This window comes from Muscardinus avellanarius (genome assembly GCF_963383645.1).
Source record: "Muscardinus avellanarius genome assembly, chromosome: 17".
Classification (NCBI taxonomy): Eukaryota; Metazoa; Chordata; class Mammalia; order Rodentia; family Gliridae; genus Muscardinus; species Muscardinus avellanarius.
In genome coordinates, this window is record NC_137803.1 from 44,589,013 (window position 1) to 44,611,596 (window position 22,584).

The 22,584-nt window shown below is 37.1% G+C and overlaps 1 protein-coding gene across 1 annotated transcript in view; it reads right to left on the minus strand.

Annotated features, from left to right (window-relative positions):
* DSG3 (desmoglein 3) overlaps positions 1-15,720 on the minus strand; it is a gene marked incomplete at both ends in the record, with an annotated part of 33,740 nt that extends 18,020 nt beyond the window's left edge. The window contains 8 exons of the mRNA XM_080714704.1: positions 566-751; positions 1,257-1,385; positions 2,445-2,611; positions 3,847-3,991; positions 4,423-4,578; positions 5,804-5,932; positions 6,632-6,667; positions 15,673-15,720. Coding sequence (XP_080570830.1) covers positions 566-751; positions 1,257-1,385; positions 2,445-2,611; positions 3,847-3,991; positions 4,423-4,578; positions 5,804-5,932; positions 6,632-6,667; positions 15,673-15,720 — 996 coding nt within the window. The remainder of the gene's footprint in view (positions 1-565; positions 752-1,256; positions 1,386-2,444; positions 2,612-3,846; positions 3,992-4,422; positions 4,579-5,803; positions 5,933-6,631; positions 6,668-15,672) is intronic.
* Positions 15,721-22,584: the final 6,864 nt, after the last annotated feature.

Genomic DNA, 22,584 nt, shown 5'->3' on the forward strand with positions numbered 1-22,584 from the left:
TTATCTCTTCCTAATTTGAATCTAATTGCAGTGAATTTGAGTAACTCACGAGATTTTTTTTTTCCGGAACTGGGGATGGAACCCCGGGGCATTCTACCTCCAAGCTACACCTCCAGCCCTATATTTTAAAACAGGGTCTCACTAAGTTGCTGGGGGGCGGTGGGGGGACATAAGTAGCTGAGGCTGGCCCTGAACCTGCAATTTTTCTGTCTCAGCCTCTCAAGTACTGGGATTACAAGCATGTGCCACCACGCCTGGCTATATGTATATTTTTGTGCTGAAAGTGTGCCCACCCACAAACACATGCATGTGTGTGTGTGTGTGTGTGTGTGTGTGTGTGTGTTGGTGTGTTGGCTATGGAAAGGGCAATAGCTTAGAAGGAAATAAATCAACATGATAAGAGAAACTATCTTTAAGTAATGGGGCTACAAGTGATTAAAACATTCTATCTACTTATGTATTATTATGATTAATAAAGTTTATTTGTAGAAATGACAATTTGTAGAAATGGTAGTTCTTATAGAATAAGAATATTTTTTACCAATAAAAGAAACTCAGTCCTTACCTTAACAACCTTCAGGATGCCTTCATTAGTTCTGGGATCAGTTTCTATTTCAAACCAATTCCCTTCATTTCCAGAGGTAAAGAAATACACGGCCAACCAATTATCTGTGTACTCTTCATCCCAGTCTGTTACTTGAAATCGAAGTAACTCAGAATTTAAAGTATTTTCTTCAATATGTGCTATATACTGAAAAGGAGGATATCAGAATTTAAGATCCAATGCTTGGCTTTATCCAAAAGAATTACATTTATTTTAAGTAGTATCAATTATTTCTTCTCAAATTATGTATTGCTTTCCTGCTGGTTCCTCAGCTTTTATATTTTCACAGATCATACACACACACACACACACACACACACACACACACACGAATAGATTTTTTTTTTTTTTTTTGGTGGTACTAGGGATGGAATCCATCTACCTCCAGGCTACATTCCCAGACCCATTTTTATATTTTTATTTGGAAACAGGGTCTCTTAAGCCAGCGAGCCTGGCTTCGAAGCTGCACGATCCTCCTGTCTTTGCCTCCCAAGTGTGGGGATTACAAGTGTGTGCCACCACGCCCGGCAGCTTATTATTTTTTTAAGAAAAGTGAAGAAAATATAAGAACCAATAAGCAGACAAACACTAAATTAGGATGGCAAAGCATTAAATAAATGTAAAAAGATTCTTCTAGAAAGAATGAGTGTACCTGAGAGTCTGTCAGCACTGGGAAGTTATCATTGACATCTTTTATTTTAATATTGCATTCACATTGAGTTGACAGCCCGTCTCCATCTCTGTCTGCACCACTCACCACCAGACGATAGCTGCTAGCTTGCTAAATTTGGAGGAAAAAAAATAAAACTATTAATTTTTCAAAAGTATGAATGTCTATAACTTGCTTTCTGTGGAAGTGAAAACCTTCAAGTTCATGCTTCATGGATTCCAGGCACTGCACTGTTACCTGACCATGATAGAGGGGATTCAGGGCTCTGGAGGTCAGGGTGGAAGTCCAAGGGGGCTAGAGCAGTTTCCTGTTTTGTGAACTTCTGATGGCAAGGCTATGCACTTCGAGCAAACCTGGCCAATGAGTATGGTAGGCTGGTTATCGGAGGGAAGCTCACTTATTGAGCTCCTCCACTAGACTTGAGAAAATCATTTTTATGAAAGTAGTGCAGCATATAATATGTAGCCTGTTCTGATGGGGATGGTGGTGGGTGGGGGTGATAGGAAGAAAAGAGAAAGGAGATTTTCTTGGGGGAAGGGGTTCTGGAAGCAGGAGTAAAATTAAAAGGAGAAATCTAGAAAAAAAATGTGATATTGAAGAAGGCTGTGTTTCAGATAGACATGTCTGTCTTCAACTAAGAACTTTTCTTTTTCTCTGTCATTTGAGGAACTAGTCACAGTGCCACCTTTGTCCTTGCAAGCCAATGCCTTCTTCACCTTTTCTTTAACTTCAGCTGGAATGTATAGGGTCCCAGGTACAATCCCACCCAACTAGTCACACTCTAGAAGGCAAACAGCTTTCTAGGTTGGCCCAGGTAAGTACTGGCAGCTTCTTGTCTTTTTTCTTCCTCTTCTCAGGTAAAATGGAGCCATGGCTCTCAAATTTCTTCCAAGCACACCCTTGATTTTTTTGTTTTTTGTTTTTTTAGTACTGGAGATGGAACCTGGAACCCAGGGGCATGCTACCCCTGAGCTATACCCCAGCCCTATTTTTTATTCTTTATTTTGAAACAGGGTCTCACTGAGTTACAAAGGGCCTCACTAAGTAACTGAGACTGTCCTTGAACCGTAATTCTCCTGTCTCAGCCTCCCAAATGCTGGGATCATAGGCATGCGCCACCACGACCGGCTACACCCTTGGTTTTCTCATGTTGCCAATGACTCGATTTACCTCTCTATCAAGAGAATTAGTCAAAGTACGGACTTCTCCAGTGTTTCTGCTTATAAGGAACATGGATGCGCCTACAGGCTCCTGGGAGACGATCTTGAAGGCGATTTTAGAGTTAAGATGGTTTGGTTCATCTGCATCTGTGGCATTTAGTATCATCACCAGAGAGTCTAAGAATACAGGAAAACATTTATTAAAGAATATGTAAAAGTTGACATTATGTTCACATTGAATATTCAATACAGTTTTCACATCGATCCTTTCATGTTTTTTTTTTTTTGTGTGTGTGTGTGTGTATGTGTGTGGGTGGGGGGGATATTGGAGATTGAGGCCAGGGGCATTCTAATTTCAAGCTACATCCCCATTCCTTTTTACTTTTTTATTTTGAAACAGGGTCTTATGAGATTGCTGAGAGTCTCACTACATTGTTGAGGCTGTCCTCAAATCTGTGATCCTCCTGTTTCAGCCTCACAAGTACTGAGATTAAAAGTGTATACCACCATTCCAGGCAATCTTTGCTTTTTAATATCTGAAAACTACGGGGGAGGTGGCTTGTAATCCCAGCGTTTGGGAGGCTGAGACTGGAGGATCATGGTTGAGGACAGCCTTAGTTACTTAGTGAGGCTCTCCGCAACTCAGTGAGACCCTGTTTCAAAATAAAGAATAAAAAAATAGGGCAGGAGGTGTAGCTCAGCATTCGAATGCCTCTGGGTTCCATTCCAAACCTTCAAAAAAAATCTGAAAATTACCTATATGCTTAAAAATATATGCCATTTCTGATATCTCTGTCTCAAAGAGGTAGAGCGTGGTACCTGTTTTTTGCTATTTATAAAAATCCCACAATGTTTCCTAAGCTTTGGTTTTGTGGTGGTTTGAGGCTACTTTCAGTATTGATTTCTTCCCTTGGTGGGTGATTTTATGATTATTCCCCTTTCCCAAACTATCTAGTCTTTGTCTCTTATCGATTAAAAAAGCCCAGCTCATGCACTCAGGCTACCTAAGGATGTCCCTCCAGCTTTATGACTGCTGGGTACTCATTATATTGTGTGTACAGAGTGAAATATTATCAGCTCCATAGCATAATTACAATCTAGAAATACAATGGGGGTAGATAATCAGCTCAACTACAAATTTTAGAAAGGAGAAACCAGGTTATCTTGATAATTTTTTGTTTTGCAAAATTATTGAGGAATGTAAGAGGATGAGTTAGTTTATAAGAACAGCACAACTTAATGATACTTATATTTTTAAAATAGATGAACTGGGGCTGGGGGTGCAATTCAGTGGTAGGGTACTTGTCAAACATGAGCAAGGCCCTGGGTTTGATCCCCAGAACCACCTCAAAATAAAATAAATAAATAGCAAAATAGATGAATTGGAAGTGGTAGATAGATAAAAGGCTTACTTGAAGCACTATTTTCTTCAATCTCACCCTTGAATATGCTTTGCGAAAATACTGGAGGATTATCATTAACATCTGAAATTTTGACTAGTAGTATAAGTGGTTTCTCTACATCTTGTCCTAGGGCATTTAGAGCTCTACACGTGATCTAGGAACAGAGAAAAAATGTTAATTATTAGTCTACAAACTTAGTTTCCATAGTACTAAAACTTGTAAAAATAAGGCCTCGGCTGATATGGACAGAACTTTTTGTACAAAGAAGAAAAATAGTTCCCCAAAGGGTAGACCAAATGAGAAAGCTGCCTGCTCTCGCCAATTGCCTCTGCCTGCAGGCTGCTGATCTCATGCCAAGATGATGTTTGTGGCCACTGTGTACTGGGTTTTCCCTCACTCGTTTACACTCCCTGTGCATTCCTTCAGAGGCACAAACCTTCAGTGGAGGTTCTTTGTAGAGGGACTAATGCATTTGTGGGTAGACTGACTCATGAACTTATCTCTCTTCTAAATTTACCAGTAGAAGAGTCACCTAAGCCACGGAGTAAAAGAAGTATAGCTGAATGATAAGAAATCAAAACTTACCAGAAACCTTGGGGTTTCCTCTCGATCAACTATGGCTGTTATGTTAATATCCCCAGTGTTTGGATTGACAACAAAGATTCCAAGAGGAGGCTGATCAACTCCCATCCCAGAAATTCGGTAGGTAATTTTCTGGGTTTTGTGGAAATCTGAAGAAATCTGCAATCAAGAGCATCCAGAATGTCAAGGTGATCAACATCACTCAGGCCTTTCCCTCCCCACTCCCTCCTTCACCCTACAGTCTAAAGTCATCTCTATCCACTCCTTCTGATGTTCTATAAATTACTTTTTCCCTATCAGGTCATAGCAAAGCCAAGTTCTTGCTTTTGCTCATAAGAGTGAAACAATCTGTGTTAACTGTTTTGGTTTTAGAATAGTTTCTCAGATTGAGGGCACTGTAGTGATGTTACAATGTTGAGAGAAAGCCAAAGGCACTTAATATTGTCAAGGCTGTTTCTGAATGCTCTCTCTTTTCTGATAACATTAAAAACAGGGTGTTTCTTTAAAGAGGAGAAAATAGAGGAAAAAAAGAAAGGAATTATTTAGTAGGTGTAACAGTTTGTATTTAGAATCTGAATGGCCCCCTAGCCCTCACAGAAACAAGGTGTCAATGTGAGAAGGGGGCTTGGTTGCTACAGAAGGATCTCTGGGGGTATGGCCTTGGGGATTATAGAAGGTCTCTCCTCCCCCTGCTCTCTTTCTGGTTTCTGACTTTCTTGATGTGAGAGAAGAGTTTATTCTTTCTGTTTCTTGACTTCTCACCACTAAGCCCTGACCTCCTTAGACCTGGCCTCACATGAACTAAACCCTGAAATCTCAGAAAATTGTGAGCAAGTAAATCTTCTTTCCTCTAAGTTGTGTGTAGTTAGGTCTTTTGGACTATAGCAGTTAGAATGTTGACTGAGGCCGTAGATGTTAAAATATGTACTTAAATGATTTGTTTTATTATTACAATTTTAAACTTTATAATGGGGGATTTACATACACATACAAACTTGCATACACCTGATAGTATAATAGACCTGATACATCTCATCACCCAGCTTCACCAGTTATTTGTGTATAAGCAATCTAGAGTCTACTCCCATTTATCTGATTGTCTTACCTCTCTATATATTTTCTATTTGTTGGTTAGAATTTGGATTCAAACAGGTTTATCCATTAAAATTGGTCAATGTGTCTCTTAATTCCATTTTATTTCTTTAGAAGCTATAGTTCATCTTTTTTATTCTTATTGTTGTATTAGTACTATTAATCTTTTTTTGTTCACGATACTAGTCTAAGTATTCTGTGGACTTCCCAGTCTTTGCTAATTGAAATTGCTGTATTATTTTAATTTACATGTAATACATTTACTCTCAAAGTTCTTGCCGATCTTACTTACCTGGGCAATAGGGTTTAGTTTTGAGTTGTCTTCTCTTTCTCTGCAGGGTTTTGCAGACTTTACCCATTCACGTTTATATCTTCTTTTGGTTTTTTGCACTGCTGTCTCATCTGCTGCATGTTCTTTGGTCTTATGTAAAAGGGGTTTCATTTTATTAGGCATGTTGTTGACAGTTTTTGTTTTGAATATTGATTATGAACACCTATGCTCAGAACCTCTCACAATATCTAAGACTGTTAAATATTCAAGTTAGCCTGACATTTTGTCATGGGAAAAACATTAAGTAACTAAGCCCATTACAAATCTTTATGGTTTCTAATATTAGTGTTTAATCATATGTTTTCCCCTAATACCTTAATGTCCGGCATACATAGGTTTTTACATTTGTTTAGGGATAAAAAGAAAGAATGCAGGAGATATAATACATTTATAGATGACCTTTTTAATATTATTGGGCTACTTGCTAGAATTTTAATTTTTTATATTTTCACAATTAAATTATCAAATAATTTTAAACATTAAATATTTGTTTTTTTTTTTCTAAATACAATTTTAATTTTTGTGGTGCTGGGAATTTAACCCAGGGGGAATTCTACCTCTGAGCTATACCCTCAGCTCTATTTTATTATTATTATTTTTTAATTTAGAAACAGGTTCTTATTAAGTTGCTGAGAGCCTTGCTAAGTTGCTGAGGTTGGCTTTGAATCTGCAATCCTTCTGTCTCAGCCTCCTAAATACCAGGATTATAGGCCAGCACCACCATGCCTGGCCCAATTTTAATTTTTAAAACTGAACTTTATTAATTATAAAAATTCTTTCATACTTTACCTTTATTTGCAATTCTCCATGAACCAATATGACTACCTGTAGAAATTTAAACAGAGTCAAATTAAAGTGAGTTCTTAAAATAAATAATTACATAAAATTAATAATTCTGATTGTTGCATTCTGGTGTTCATGTTATAGTTTGTTTCCGTTTCAAAAGAAGTAAGTTTGAAGAAAGTATCCAAAGCATAAATTCCTATCAGGAAAAAAAATATTGCCCTCAATAGAAGCAAGTTCCTCTAGTTCTTTAGTACATCTATAGATTGTAGTGATCTATAGGAGAATCTCTTGTACTTTGCATATCTATGCCTAACAGCTGGTTATAGCAATCAGACATTTCTTATAGGGCTATGCTATAAACAGCTCTCAGAAACTATGGGAATCATCTTTGGGAAGCAAATATCATTGCAATAAGGTTCAAAAAGTGGTTACAGGGAGTTATTAAAAACCATTACTTGCCTACCTGGCTTGTACAAAGGCAGCCTATAGTATCAGGAATTATGGAACATTTTCCTTTAGTTGTATGAGAATAGAGAGAATGGGATTGAACTAGTCTAGTTTAGGAAGTGACACTTATTGTAAAAGATGGAGGTATGCTAGTCTAATAACAAATACCATACAGATCTGTTCATTTCTTCCTTGTTACTTTAACTTAAATATTGAAACTAATTTTCATACTACTGGTTTGAAAAATTAAATGAAGGTCAAGTGAAGACAAGCAAGTGAGGACATTCATCTGTATCGTTTTCCATCTTGCTTTCCACCAGGAATGCTTTGTCCGACTTCTTTTTTTCATTTTTTCTTTTCTTGTGGTACTAGGGATGGAACCCAGAGGCATTCTATCTTTGAGCTAACCCCCAGCCTTATTTTTTATTCTTTATTTCGAAACAGGGTCTCATTGAGTTGCAAAGGGCCCCACTAAGTAGCTGAGGTTGTCCTCAAACTGCGATCCTCCTGTCTCAGCCTCCCAAATTCTGATATTGTACAACTCACAATCTGTACCATACAGTTTAGCCCATGATGGTTTACCATAATTTATTACTTTTTTTTGCTTTTTGTGCATTAAAGAATTTCTCTGCTAGACCAAGAGGATTGTAAACTTCCCCAATCAGTGCTTTTATATTGCTCCCCCCACCCCCCAGCATGTGTTTAACAACTATTGGGTGATACACTAATGATGTAATCTGAAGAGAATTTGTTAGAAAAAATAATTGTGGAAAATAACTCAGAAGCCAGATCTGAGACAGGAGGATTGAGGTTTGAGGCCAGCTTCAGCAAGATTCTCAGCAATCTAATGAGACCCTGTTTCAAAACAAAAAGAAATAAAAAGGGCTGGAAGTGCAGCTTAGAGGTAGAACGTCCCTAGGTTCAATCCCAAATATCAAGAAAAAGGAAGAAAAAAAGAAATCAGGACAGTAATCATAGTAGCTAATGTGCATTACGTGACCTCTGAGGGTTTTTACTCTTAAAACTTTATACTTATTTTTCTTAGTTATCATTTGCAGCAGCCATCTGAAGGAGATTCTATTGTTACATCCCTCTTTTATGTGTGAGGACATAAAGATATGAAAGAACATGCACTTAGCTCCAACTAACAGCTCTGGTAGAGCTGAAATCAACCTCAGCGGCCTGAATCCCAGGTGTGTAAACCACCATGACACTAGAGTCTAATGAAAGTCTGCATAAATAAGCAGGAAAAAAGAAAGAAAGAAAGAAAACTAGTGATGGAAAGGAATTTATGTCACAGTCAATTTAGATTTCAATCTCACCAAAGGTCTTTCCTGAAACAATGCAGATTTATGATAGTGTTTATTTTCAAAGGCTATCATGAATAGACAAGTCCAAATCTGAACCAAAGGAGAAATTATATTAGACATAGGATTCAAAACATTTCAGCAAAAGCTCTGATTTCAAAGAGTACGTGTTTAAATCATCCGGTAAAAGAATTATCATAACAATCCCTGAAATGATTTATAACATCTTTACTCTTTATAGACAATGCCATTGAATTACTTGGGATAAAAGACCAGAGCAGGGGCTGGGCATGGTGATGCACACTGGTAATCTCAGTACTCGGGAGACTGAGACAGGAGGATTGTGCAGGTTTGAAGCCAGCCTTAGCTACTTAGTGATAAAAATAAACATAAAATAGATTTAGGAGTATAGCCTGGAGGTGGAGAGCCCCTGGGTTTTGCCCTAGTATCATGCACACACAAAAACAAGAGAGCAATGTAGAAATTAAACAAGTGCTTTCTTAGACCTGAAGAGGAAAGACTCATCTCCACGTGAGGGAAAGAATGGGCTAGGCATGCCCCTCTGTATATGGAAACTGGGAGTCATCCAGAAAGTATGGATCATGTTTGTACTAGCCATGCAGAGATGACTCTTCTAATAGACATGAAAGCACAATTTCTGTTTTCCTGGGAAGCAAAGGAAAGACAAACCTTAAGCTATGGAGAGTTAACATTGTAGACAGTTGTTTGTTTTCTCAATCTTTTCATAGACCCAAAATACTGAAAGAACTAATTCACTCTCATGCTTAACTCTTGCCTATGTTTTCTTTAGGTCAGACCACCAAAAATAATCTCCTAGTTTTAGGAAAGATAGAATGTAGTATTTTTCTTTTTTGATTCTAGAAATATGGGATAATTGATAAGAAATATTTCTGAATAGTTCAATACTTTTTAGATATTTAGATATATAATCACAATCTTTCGTTACTTAAAATAGCATATTTGAAAAAACAAATTATTTTAGTTGATACTTATATAATGGCTACTTATATTAGTTAATTTGCTAATGAAATTATTTATTTTAAAACAATTTGACAAATAAAAATTATGAAAATTTATTCTGTACCATATGTTGTTCTAAAATATGTATACATTGTAGATTTTTAAGATTGAGCTAACAAATTTCCTGACGATTGAAATCAACCAAGTGTACTCTTTTGGTAGTTTGGAATGGAAATACCAATGGGGGAAAATCATCTATTAGTCTGAGAATTCCTGTACTTTATTTTCTTCTTCTTATATTTGGTATAGATAAGAATTGGATTTATTAGATTAAGAGAAAATCTGATTATTAAATTATAAGAACACATATGAAAAAAGCATTTTGATATCCCTATGCCCTATTTACTAATAAAAATATGTATAGTATAGTTTCATCTTCAGTGTTTCTATTGAATATGGCAGATGCACAATAAATATAATTGGAGGATATGGGTGGCTAGATTTCTTTCTTTTTTTTTGCTTAAAACAAGAGGAATTTATTTTCTCACAGTTTTGGAGGCTGGCAGTAGCTAGATTTTTACAAACCATTTGTAATAGCACCTACCATTTTACTAGGCCAAGATTTTGATGAGGGTTGCCTCACAGTTTAGTATGGGGAGGGATAGATTAGTATACCATGGATGAGATGCAGAGGCCTAGTCCAGCTGGGCTAGGTCATGGACAATGTCCCCTTTGTAGAATGGGGACAAAAGTGGATCATGCCTTCTCGCCTATGAGAAATTTGTAGAATGAATTAGACAATTCAAATAAATCATTACATGACTTAGTGGCGTTGTTTTTGCAAAAAGACATGTTTAAAACACACACATATGTTAGTGGTTTTACTGATACAATCAATTAAATATAATAATTTTGAATGTGTCTGATTACAGAGAGAATAAGTTACATATGTATAACTCAGAAGAAATGCATGTTTTGTCTTTCCTGATTTCTCTCTGTGAAGTTGCTCCTTGATTTAAGTTAATTACCATTATAACTTAAAAATATTCTTAAGTTTTATATACATGTAATAGACCTGACTTACTAAACCACAGTGCTTCAACATGCTCAACAAAAGTACATTAGCCTAAAGTTGGGGAAATCATTTAACACAAAGCCCATTTTATAGTAAAATATTAAATATCCAATGTAATTTATTGAATACTTTACTGTAAGTGGAAAAGAGAATGGCTGTATGGATGTGCTTTTGCCCCATCATGAAGCTGAAAATTCACAAGTTGAAACATCGTAAGACAGGACTATCTTATTTCATTTTAAAATTAAGAATTTAGGACTCCTTCTAATATTCATCAAGGCTAATTTATTAATTGGATGAAAATTATATATGTTTAATTCTAAGAAATTATTATTTATTTTGGATAACTCATTTTCAATAACTGATTTGTAAACTCAATTAAATTAGAAAGTTAACAAATGTCCTTGAATATTCGCAAATGTTCTGTTTGAATGTTGTGCAGGGATACTGAATCGAATCCGGAATTCAAATCTTAGTCCCAGCATGTACTAATGATAAAACTTGGGAACATTGCTTAATCCTTCCATTTCCTCATCTGTCATATAGGAATAATAATTATATTTGCATTATAGGTTGTTTTGAGGAGTGAAAAATTAATAGGTATAAATCACACAGATGAGTCTTAAGCATAGTAAGTACTTAGTAAATGTTAATCACTTTTGTTACCACCCTCAAAGAAGGTATGAAAGAGCCACTTAGACTAATATGGAGTGACTTGTTGTTATTGATTGCTGACAAGGCACATGAAAATGTTTCCTTTTTGAGCAAAGAAATAGTGCTCCATTGTATAATTGTATAGGCTGCTCCTTGAACGATTCCAAAGGGCACTATTTATACTGTTGTTGATGTGAATACAACTACTGGACTTGTGCAATGTACAGCTGCCCAGCTATATAGAAACCTTATAAGAAAAATGTGTGTATTAGATAGATTCAGTTCTTCATCATATAGTTGTGGATAGTAACTATATATTTTCTCATGTTGAGTTTTCCAAAGCAAGCCCTCACCTCAGGCTACAGAATGACTCTTTACTGGAAAGAAGGAGCCAAAGGCTAGAGGTTTACGAGAAATTTCATGGAGACTGGATGTTCTAGTTCCAGATGGAAACCAGTTTCAGGTCTTAAGCAAGTGGCTAATTGGTAGAAGTAATTGCATCTTTTCTGACTTCTGCCCAAGCCAGGCAGGGCTGGGCAGAATCCTCAGGCAAGGTTATTCTGATTTTAGAATCAAAGCTTTTGGTGATGTTCAGTAACAAAGCTATCTTCCTATATTGAACAGCACAGGTAACAACTGGTGAAGAGAAGGAAAGATAGCACAAAGACTTTCTTTTTGCTAAAATGAGCCATTTACCTCAAAACTCTTTTTCTTCAAAATTTACTTTTTGGATATTCTATTAAAAAGATGGCTGAAGATAGTTCTGCTGTATTTAGAACACATTCTACTCTGAACTTGATTTTTTAAACTCTTCCCCCCCCCATCCACTACCATCTTTTTTTTTTTTTTAAGTATTAAAAATCTTTGAGCTGGGCGTGGTGGCACACACTTGTAATCCCCACACTTGGGAGGCGGAGACAGGAAGATCACGCAGGTTTGAAGGCAGCCGCGCTGGCTTGAGAGACCCTGTTTCCAAATAAAAATATAAAAATCTTTGAGCTGAGCATAGTGGCCCAAGCTTGGAATGCCAGTACTTGGGAAGCTGAGACAGGAGGGTCATAAGTAACTTCATGACCAGCCTCAGCAACTTAGCAAGATTCTCAGCAAACCAGAAAAATCCTGTTTCAAAAAATAATAATAAAAAGGGCTGGTAGTGTAGCTTGGAGGTAGAATGCCCCTGAGTTCAATCCCTAGTACCACATACACAAACAAAACAAAATGTTGAGTTCAGGTATCTCTATTAACTTCATAACAAGTAGTTTTATATCCTGTGGTAATATAAAATGAAATTGCTCACTATTCAAATTCTTGTAGAAATATTATATGACAAAATGTGTTGTGGATTTTGTGAACTTAAAAAAAACAAACACTGAATGAGTCGGGCAGTGGCACATGCTTGTAATTCCAGCATTTGGGAGGAGGAGACCAGAGGATCATGGTTTGTAGACAGTCTCAGCTACTTAGTGAGGCCCTTTGCAACTCAGTGAGACCCTGTTTCAAAAATAAAAGACTAAAAAATAGGACCGGGGGTATAGCTAGGAGGTAGAATGCCCTTGAGTTCCATCCCCAGTACCGCAAACAAAACAAAACAAAACAAAAAAAAACATTTAACAACAACAAAAACACTGAACAATGATTTATTTTGAAGACTAATTTTTTCCCAAGGGGTTAAATCTCTGAAGATGAGCATTTTCAACCACAAATCTTCCTCTAAAACTGTTTATTTTATATTGTGTGAAATGGATCAGACAAGCATAATAAACTGATCCATATGACCTTTTCTTTTGTAGTACTGGGGATTGAACCTAGATGTGTTCTACCTCTGAGCTGTATCCCCATCCCTACATAAACAGGGTTTTACTAAGTTGCTAAGGCTGATCTTGAACCTGTGATCCTCCTGTCTCAATGTCCCAGGCACTGGGATTATAGGTGTGTCCTACCACATCTAGCTACTAACATTTTTTAAAAAAAGAATAAGCTGGTGTTCCTCATGCCTCCCTTCCAAAAATTAATTTGTAAAACTCAATAGCTGAATATTTGAGAAAAGCTCCAAGTTTGAAAACCTATTATTTTCCCAGAATTCACCTTATATTCCTTTACAATATAGCTTTCATTTTTCCTGTGAAATTTCAGAGTTAATTTAGTGGCTATTTTTAACTCAATAAAAATGTAGCTCTTTTTCTGACTTATAAAACTGATATTAGTGTTTCCTTAAAATAGTAAGACACAATAGTGAGAAGTTACCAAGGATCATTATTACTAAAATGTTACAAATGATAAGTATTTGTATTACAGAACACTATATTTCTCAAAGCACTTTTTTTGCACACTTCTTTATCTTTCACTAAGGCCATTTTAACTAGGCAGAGGGTGAGGTGTGATCATTCTTATTTGACAGTGTGGCTACAAAGCCCAGATGGAGTCAGATTCAAGCCCGTGACTTTGCTATTATATCACCTTAAGAGGCAGCCCTCCTATGGTCATTGGATGGTGGAATTATTTCAAAACCTCCTGACACCTCTTCCAACTTTCAGACCCTGCCCTTAAACAACAAATGATACACATTCCCACTCAGTGTTTTGAGAACAGTATTTTTTTTCCATAAGCACACTATTGCAAAACTCTGGGTGGCTCCCCATTTCTAAAGGGGCTCCATTAACCTGCTCAGAATGCTCTTTTCAGTTTCACCTTCCTCTACCTTTCCAATTCATGACCAGATTCTCCAACACAAATTTTAATTCTAGTCAAACTGATGGGTCCATTGGCTCTGTCAGTGACCTTATCAACATAAAATGAGCAATGATGCATTTTACATTCCTTGTTTATGCATGTATATTTTACTCTTAACAACATGCCTCACTTTAGAACCACTACATTTCAAGCGTTTTATTATCTCCTGTGGCAAGTAGCTGCCTTATTGTACTGATTAGGTCTAGATCACTCATTTTAATATTTTGTTTGAAGTTATGTTGCTTAAGTAGTTCTTGTGTGTGCTCTGTGTAAAATTTTCCTAAGGGGAGAAAAACATCTTATAAGTCAGCTTCCCCCATGGCCAACATTGCAGGGGAACTGAAGGTGGTTTATAGCTTGAGAGAGGCCTAATCCAAGCATTTATTCATTCTTCAAACAACTGTGTGTCCATTGTAAGAAAGTTATTGCAGATTAAAAAAACAGCTTCAGCACAAGGGTCTCACAGTCACTCTATAAGAGGGCTGACTGAGAGCAGTGTATAAGTCAAATCTTCCCTAAGACAGAAGGGTACATTTCTGAGTTCTTATCTGTTCTTATCTAATTGTCCCGACCTCTCTGGCCACATAGCCCCTTACTTTCTGAGCTTTGGTCATTGGCTTGGACATAATGAGTGATCAACCCACCTACAGTTTAGTCCAGAACTTTTGTATCTGGATGGGGGGAAGTCATGCAATGATCACATTTCTCTCCACAGTGTTTTTGAGTCAAATAAATTTCCTAGCAAGCAAAAACAGTTACACTATCAAAATAGACACAGTTGTAGGAAGGGATGATACTTATTTTCTATTTGAAGACTGTCTTGAAAGAGAAAGCTGGGAAATCCTACCTCATAGGGCAGCCTATTGCAACAATAGAAAACTCTAATTTTTAGAAATTCTTCCTGAGCTCCACCTTGCTGTCACTCCTGAAGTCCCTGGCTCTCAATCCCAGAAGATGAAGCAGCAAAGTGAATTGAGGCCGACGCGACTAACCTCATCACTGGCAATGTGGGGATTAGCATCACATTAGGAAAGGTTAAATATTGTTTCACGATATTTAACTGTGGATTTTTCATGTAATGGATATTTTTCATGTAATTCTGGCACATCATTAAGGCACAAAACAGCCTGTAGCATCTAAGCTAACATTTCCTCTTTGGATTCCACTTCTCTTTTTGACAACACTCTACAAAACTTTCCCATTCAATATAAGTATTACTCTACTGAAAATTTTTACGTTATAAAGTGTTATGTTCCTCCCCCCTCCCCCCACAATGGCTGGGTATGTTTTGTACATAATAGCTAACCATAAAAACTGTTTTCTTAATAATCCTTCCAACTTCTCTAGAGTCAAAATTGCTTTGATTTTAATTCAACGGTCTGTGACTACTTTAAAAACATGTCAGGTATTAAGTCCAGGCATGTAGAGTTCTTAGTCATACATTTAATAAAAGACATGCAGTCTTCGAAAATGGAAGACAAATAAGCTATTTAAAAATAAGAGGCAATCTCTGTTTTAATTTGTTTGAAAAACAAATAAAAGCATTTTTGAAGAAAATCAAGGTGTTATGCAAAATTGTCCGAGATTCGGATTATTTAATTGGTTAACTAAAGAAATACTAAATGATTACTTTAAAATCAATTTTTTTCTTGTTTTTTTCCTTTGTAAAACACAGAATTAACAAACAACAAAAGGAGGGAATTAGAAATCTTTGGAATTTCATCCTATTATGTTTAGTTTTACTGTACTCCTCTTAGGATTTGTAATAGGGAGTCAGAAATCAAATATATTCTCTAACAAGAAAGGAAAGGGTGGGAAAGCTTGAGATTATTCCTAAAGACAGGACTTACCATTAAAATGACCACAGCCCCCGTGGTTCTGGGGAAGAGCCCAGTCATTGTCTGTGGTTCCCCTGGTGAGCAAATGCAAGTGAGCAGTGGTGGTTATCTTCCAGCAGTCTGCATCTGATGTTAGAAATGCCCTTCCTTCAGTATCCTTTCTGCTGTCTGCCCAGGAGACCACAGGTGGCCTGTTAGGCACTTCCTCCCCACCCTAAACCAGGGATTGGTCTCAACAGAAACACTTACATCACCCTTTCTTCCAGGTAAAAACTTAGGACACACCCCAATTCCCACAGCAATGAAATCCTTTGTTGGAAGCTTAAAGAAACGTTCACAGGCTGAAGACAGAGCGGAATAAGAACTAGATGAATAGTAGATTAATCATGATGTGGATGTGTGAAAGCTAGCCCTGACCACACTGAGCAAGCATCTGGCTGACTTCCTGAGGTTACACTTGAAACAAAATCCCCCAAAATCTTGTGGGAGAAGCACTTATTTTCAGGCTGTGTTATGTGGGGGTCCCTCTAAAGTTAAGTAAAATATTTTAAATAATAATGTATTTTATATCTCTGAATGCAAAGAAAAAAATCACATCAAGCAATTTTGAATGCAGATTTTGAATAAAAGAAAGGAGAAATAAAATTGAGGTGAACAGTCTTATGGTGCCTTGAACTTTTTTTGTTTTTTTTGGTACTGGGGACTAAACTCAGGAGCCTCCGAGCTACACCCCAGCCTTTTTTTAAATTTATTTTTATTTTGAAACAGGGTCTTGTTGAGTTGCTAAGGCTGGCCTCGAACCTGTGATCCTCCAGTCTTGACCTCTCAAGTACTGAGATTACAAGCATATGCCAGCCTTGCTATGGACATTTGAAATACAGAAATAATGATTAGGTCTCTGATAATACTTAAATGACACTCTTATTATTTTTATTTATAACTAAAGGCAAATTGACTATTAAGGTTTGTTGTCTTTGTACTCTTTTCCCCAAAGGCATTTTCCCCAAAGGGCATTTTCCCCAAAGCAGTCTACCTGCCCTTTACCACATACTTGTAAGCACCTCAATATTTGGACTCTACCTCAAGTTAGGAGAGAATAGAAAAACTAACAGCACAATTTTAGTTTCTTTTTAATCTTACAGATAAAACTTTTAAAAGTTCCAAAATATCCAAAGAAATGTTTGGTAGAAGAGCAATTATACCTTTAGAAATATTGATGCATCTGGAATCCTCTTAGCCACAGAGTATTTAGGCAGAAAGGATTATAGTGTCCAGGTATTGGAAAAACATCTTGTGGTTTGAAAAAATGGAATTTTGTTTCTTTTTAAACTGTGGAAAAATATACAATCCATAAAGTTGACCACTTTAAGCATCTGTAAGTGGACTGCTTGGTGCCATTAAGCACATCCACAATGCTATATAACTGTAGTCATCACGGCCATCTCCAGAAAAGTTTTGCTTCTTCTTTTTGAAACTAGGCATTGAATTTAGGGAAATTCTGCCACTGAGCTTTATGTCCAGCTCTTTTTTTATCTTTAATTTTGAAACAAGGTCTCACTATGTTACGGAGGCTGGCTGACTCTTGCCATTCTACTGTCTCAACCTTTTAAGTAATGGGATTATAAGTGTGTACCACCACACCCAGCTAAGTCTTGCCTTTAAAGTAAGTTTTTTGTGTGTGACTAAAATGTTACCGGAGCAGAGCCACACCCACTTATTCTATTGAAAATGGTGCTGCAATGCTTCGCTGGCGCAGGTGAGCCAAGCAGTTGGACAGAGAGTGTATGGTGGGAAAGCCAAAAATACTTATTCTCTTGTTTTTTGTTTGTTTGTTTTTGTCTTGCGGTACTGGGTGTGGAACCCAGAGTCTTTCTACCTCTGGGCTATACTTGCAGACCTATTTTATATTTTATTTGGAAACAGGGTCTCACTAAGTTGCTGAGAGCCTCACTAAGTAGCTGAGGCTGGCTTCGAACCCGTGCAAACCTCCTGTCTCAGCCTCCCAAGCGCGGGGATTACAAGCGTGCGCCACCATGCCTAGTTTATTCTCTTGTTTTTTACAGAAAAAACAGTAGATGATCTCTAAGTGACTCTATATGACTTAAATGGTGTTTGTGGCATCTGTTGGGAGTTGAGTCTAAAAGAGAAATAATTAATGAATCTTTAAAATTGGTTTCTACTGTCGGGCGTGGTGGCGCACGCTTGTAATCCCCGCGCTTGGGGGGCGGAGACAGGAGGATCGCGCTGGTTCGGAGCCAGCCTTGCTGGTTTAGGAGACCCTGTTTCCAAATTTAAAAATATAAAATAGGTCTGGGAGTGTAGCCCCGCGGTAGAAGGGCTTCGAGGAAACCCCAGTACCACAAAAAAAAAAAAAAAAAAAAAAAAAAAAATTGGTTTCCACTTGAAAAGAAAACTTTGAAAGACCAGGTTTCACATTCTTAGTAGAGGTGCCTTTCCAAATTTCATAAATCATGTTTCATGAGTTTTTTTAAATGAGAATCAAAAGTGACTACTGAATCCTTCCCAATGTGGACAGTCTTTGGACATTAGGACAGTCTTTGAAAGTGAAGAAGTGAGTAGACAAGGGAGCTGGGATGAACATTATTGAATATATTAATGATTTGTGTAATGTAGAATTAAGCAACCTAAAATTTGGTTACCTTTTTGAATTTAGTGTTTGAAGTCGGTTAGCATTGGGGAGAATTTGGGATGAATGTATGTGTGTGTATACTTTTTTCTTATAGTATAATGAGTAATTCAGAAACATGAGCAAGCATTAGAAGGAACCAACATAATATACTAAAGCCTATTTTTTGAATGAGGAGAATTATAGATATATTTTATTTGCTGCAGTTTTATGTTTCTTGATTTGGCTTTGTAGTAATACATTGATTTTATAATGAAAAGAACAAGTTAGCCGGACGTGGTGGTGCACACTTGTAATCCCAACATTTGCGAGGCTGGGACAGAAAGATTACAGTTTGTGGCCAGCCTCAGCTACTTACTGAGGCCCTTCGAAACTCACTGTTTCAAAATAAAGAATAAAATATAGGACTGGGGGTGGAGCTCGGAGGTAGGATGCACCTGGGTTTCATCCCCAGTACTACAAAAAGGAGGAAGTTATTTAAAAATAATGTAAAAGCTGGGTACAGTGATGTACATCTGTAATCCCAGTACTTGGGAAGTTGGGACAGGGAGGATCGCAGGTTTGAGTTTAGTCTCAGCAACTTAGAAAAACCTTAACTTAGTGAGACCCTGTTTCAAAATAAAAACTTGGAGGTAGAATGTTTCTGGGTTGAGACCCCAGTACAAATATGATGATGATGGTGATGAGGATGATGGTGATGCTAATGTGAGGAAAGCAAGTTTTAATGATAACATTCTAAGTTTTGAGGCTGGAAAGAACAGGAAAATTAATAAGCTTTCAATTCTTTCCCTAACTTAACATCTTAAAATTGTTCAAAATGTTATTGTGCTAGAGACAAGGAGAGTTAAAAACTGATAGCAGTGAATTTTAACATTGTGGCCACAGCTATTAAGTTGCACTGTGAACTGAGTTCTAGATGACTCCCTTTGCTCTGATTTACCTTTCTTAAAATTCTAATTTGCTGATACACTTAAGTAATTTAGTTTTAAAATCATTATTATCCTCTATTTGTACACAAGTTAAAGACCTCACTCATATTTCAGTTTTGTGTTTTAAAACCCATCTCAGGATTGTTGGTGAGGTGGTCCCTGAAAGGTGTGGGCATCCTAGATTGGAGAGTAACACATCCTTAACCTGATGCAGGCTGGCTTCATCTCTGGGTTCCAAAGAGACTCACAGAAGGTAACAACAAAGCCATTGTGCACACCATAGGCAGACAAGGCTCTCTGATCTTTTTCCCATGTGCCCTTGGGAGCTGTAAGCCCATACTTCTTTCCTTTACTTTGGAAGATGGGGACCTCTAAGGTAGTGCAGCACTCTGGTGATGGGGCCACGTTTACACAGTAGTAGGATGATAGTCTGTGCTTTGGTATTGTGTCTTCTCTGTTGGAAAAGGGAAGAAGGGAGAGGGTTTTCCCAGTGGTTTCTGCTTGAGTCGCGATGTTTTGACTCTCTGAATACTGGCCCAATTTGAAACTGGCTCTTGCTCAAGAGGCTGAAATAAAAATGTGAATCATAACAATAATAAGCATTAAAAAGGAGCCTCATTCTACATGTGTATTGTGTTTCAATTAATGCTGCACTGTTTTGAAAAGATGAAAGTTGGAAAATGGATACTATATATTTCAAGTTAAAAAAAGCTAAGAAATCTGTCTCTCTTTGCTGAGAATTGAACTGTGTCACATATTCAGCATTAAGAGTGACTATTCCAATGGGAGGCATCTTCAGAGGTGTCCCTGCTCCAGCTAGTGCTCATTGCCCACGGCAGTTCTCTTGTCCATCAAGAAGAGAATGTTAATTAAGCTTTGGCTTACTGGCAAGGCTTTGCTGGCTTTTGTTATGACTGGAAGTATATATGTAATAAATCTTATATGTCACACATTATTTTGATATGTAATTGTGCTTGAATGTCATAGTTTCATGAGTTACTAGTTCTACAAATCAGGCACCCACAAAATGATACATGCATCGTGAAATAGCCTGAAAAAGTAGCTTCTGTCACTTTTTGTTATTCAAGGTAATGGAAATCATATGGCTCTTCCATTAAGATCATCACCTGAATGTGTCCAGACACATCCGAAAGTGCAATTGTGGATCTGTAGAGAACAATCTATAATAATTAGAGAAACTGGAGCTGTTGGTCCAATTTCCTTTTAGATGGGATGCAATACAGTTCAACATGCTTCATTGATTCCTGGAATTGTTTTTCAAAAAATTTGCATAATATACCAGGCATGATGGCACACGCTTATAATCCTAGTGCTTGGGGAAGCTGAGACAGAAGGATTGCCAGTTGCTGGCCAGTCTCAGCAAGTTAACAAGCTCCCCCTACAACTCAGTGAGACCTGTTTCAAAATAAAAAGTAAAATAGGGTTGGTGGTGTACCTCCGAAGAAGAATGCCCCTGTACTCCCCCAAATTTGTATCATTTATATCATATGCTGATTGAAATCCAGACTTCAAAATGGTAAATATGGCTGAATGTACCTTTTAAAACATTTTACTTATGTTGGGAAGCAGAATCAACCTCTTTTTGCTCTCATTTTGTTTGATTTGGTAATTACATGTTTGTGGGAGTGTTTGTAATGCAATAAAAAGTGTGAAAAAGGAATTTCCCAAATGAACCTCATGCTCACTTCAGAAAAGTCCTTCCTTCCTTCCTTCCTTCTTTCCTTCCTTCCTTCCCCATATTGGGGATTAAACCCAATTGCATTCTACCTCTGAGCTATACCCCAGCCCTATTTTTTATTTCTATTTTTTTAAACAGGGTCTCACTAAATTGCTGAAGGCCTCACTAAATCACCGAGGCTGGTCTCAAACCTACAATTCTCCTGTCTCACCTCTCAAGTCCTGGGATTACAGGCATGGGCCACCACAACTGCCTTTTGTTATTTTTTTATATGGCTTTTTTTCTACTGCTTAACTCTGAGCTTACTCATGGAAGAAATCTTGTCTATTCCACTTACTATAATAATCCCAGATCTTTACAAAATGAATAAATGAAAATATCTTTAGGAAATCTAAAGTACTGATGCTGGGTCAAAGTGCACATATAACTCAAGATTCTAATAGGCTGTCATCCAAAAGTCTATAGTCCCAATTTATATTCTCACTGATAATGTAGGAGAATCTCTGTTTCTCATCTTGTTCCCCTCTTTCCATAAAGTCTGTTATTAACAATTTTTCTGCATAAATTATGAAAATAGTAATCATAAAAATATATTTTAGCACTAGTAAGATATTTAAATGCTAAAACTTTCTAGATTCTGAGTATATCATGAAAACTAGATTCAGACTAGGCAAATTTCTGAATCTCAGTTAGATCCAGGAGACCTCCCCTAAACCTAACATTGTCCTTAGCTTTTCCATCCTCTCAAGTGATATGATGCTATAGCATGAAAAGTATGAGAACCAGTTATGAAATATTAATTTGTTACATTCTCTAATTCCCTTTTCACTTGCATATTTAAATGTTTTCTTTTGATGACAAAAATGCATTTTACAAAAGTCTTCAAGTATTTTTAAGTATCACAAAGTCTTGAGTTTTGTTTTTCTGGTAGTCAGATTGTACCAGTATTATTACTGTTAATTCTTGGGAAGGGAATTTTTAAAAAAAAAATGCTTTAAATGAAAACTTTTCAGTCATGGTGGTACACATCTGTAATACCAGTACTTGAGAGGCCAAGACAGGAGGATCACAAGTTTGAGGCCAGTCTCAGCAATTTATCAAAACCTTCAGCAAATTAGAAAAAACTTGTTTAAAAATAACTAAGAAAAATAAAATACGTCTGGAGGAGTAACTAAGAGATAGAATACCCACCCTGAGTTTGATTCTTAGTACCTCAAAAAAAAAAAAAAGAAAGAAAGAAAAAAAGAAAGAAAGAAAAGAAAAGAAAAAGAAAAAGAAAAAGAAAAAGAAAAAGAAAAGAAAGGAAATCTAAATCCAACTATCCACCCACAGGAAAAAATCACATGTACAACGTTCTGCTCCCAGTGGAAATGGACACACTGCCTCTTTGGAAGCAGCATCCAGGTGTCCAGCTATGCCACATATGACTGTCTGCAAGAGGATGGAGTCTGGAAGCAGTAGGTACCATGAAGAAGATGACCTCTAGAGATCTCAGCAGCCACTTTGAGGGAGAACCACCAACTCGCAGATGGAGAGGAAAAAGGATTCTCCCAAATATAAGTACTAGGACAGGTGTGGTGACGCACACTTGTAATCACTGCGCTTGGAAGGCTGAGACAGGAGGATCACACAGGTTCGAAATCAGCCTC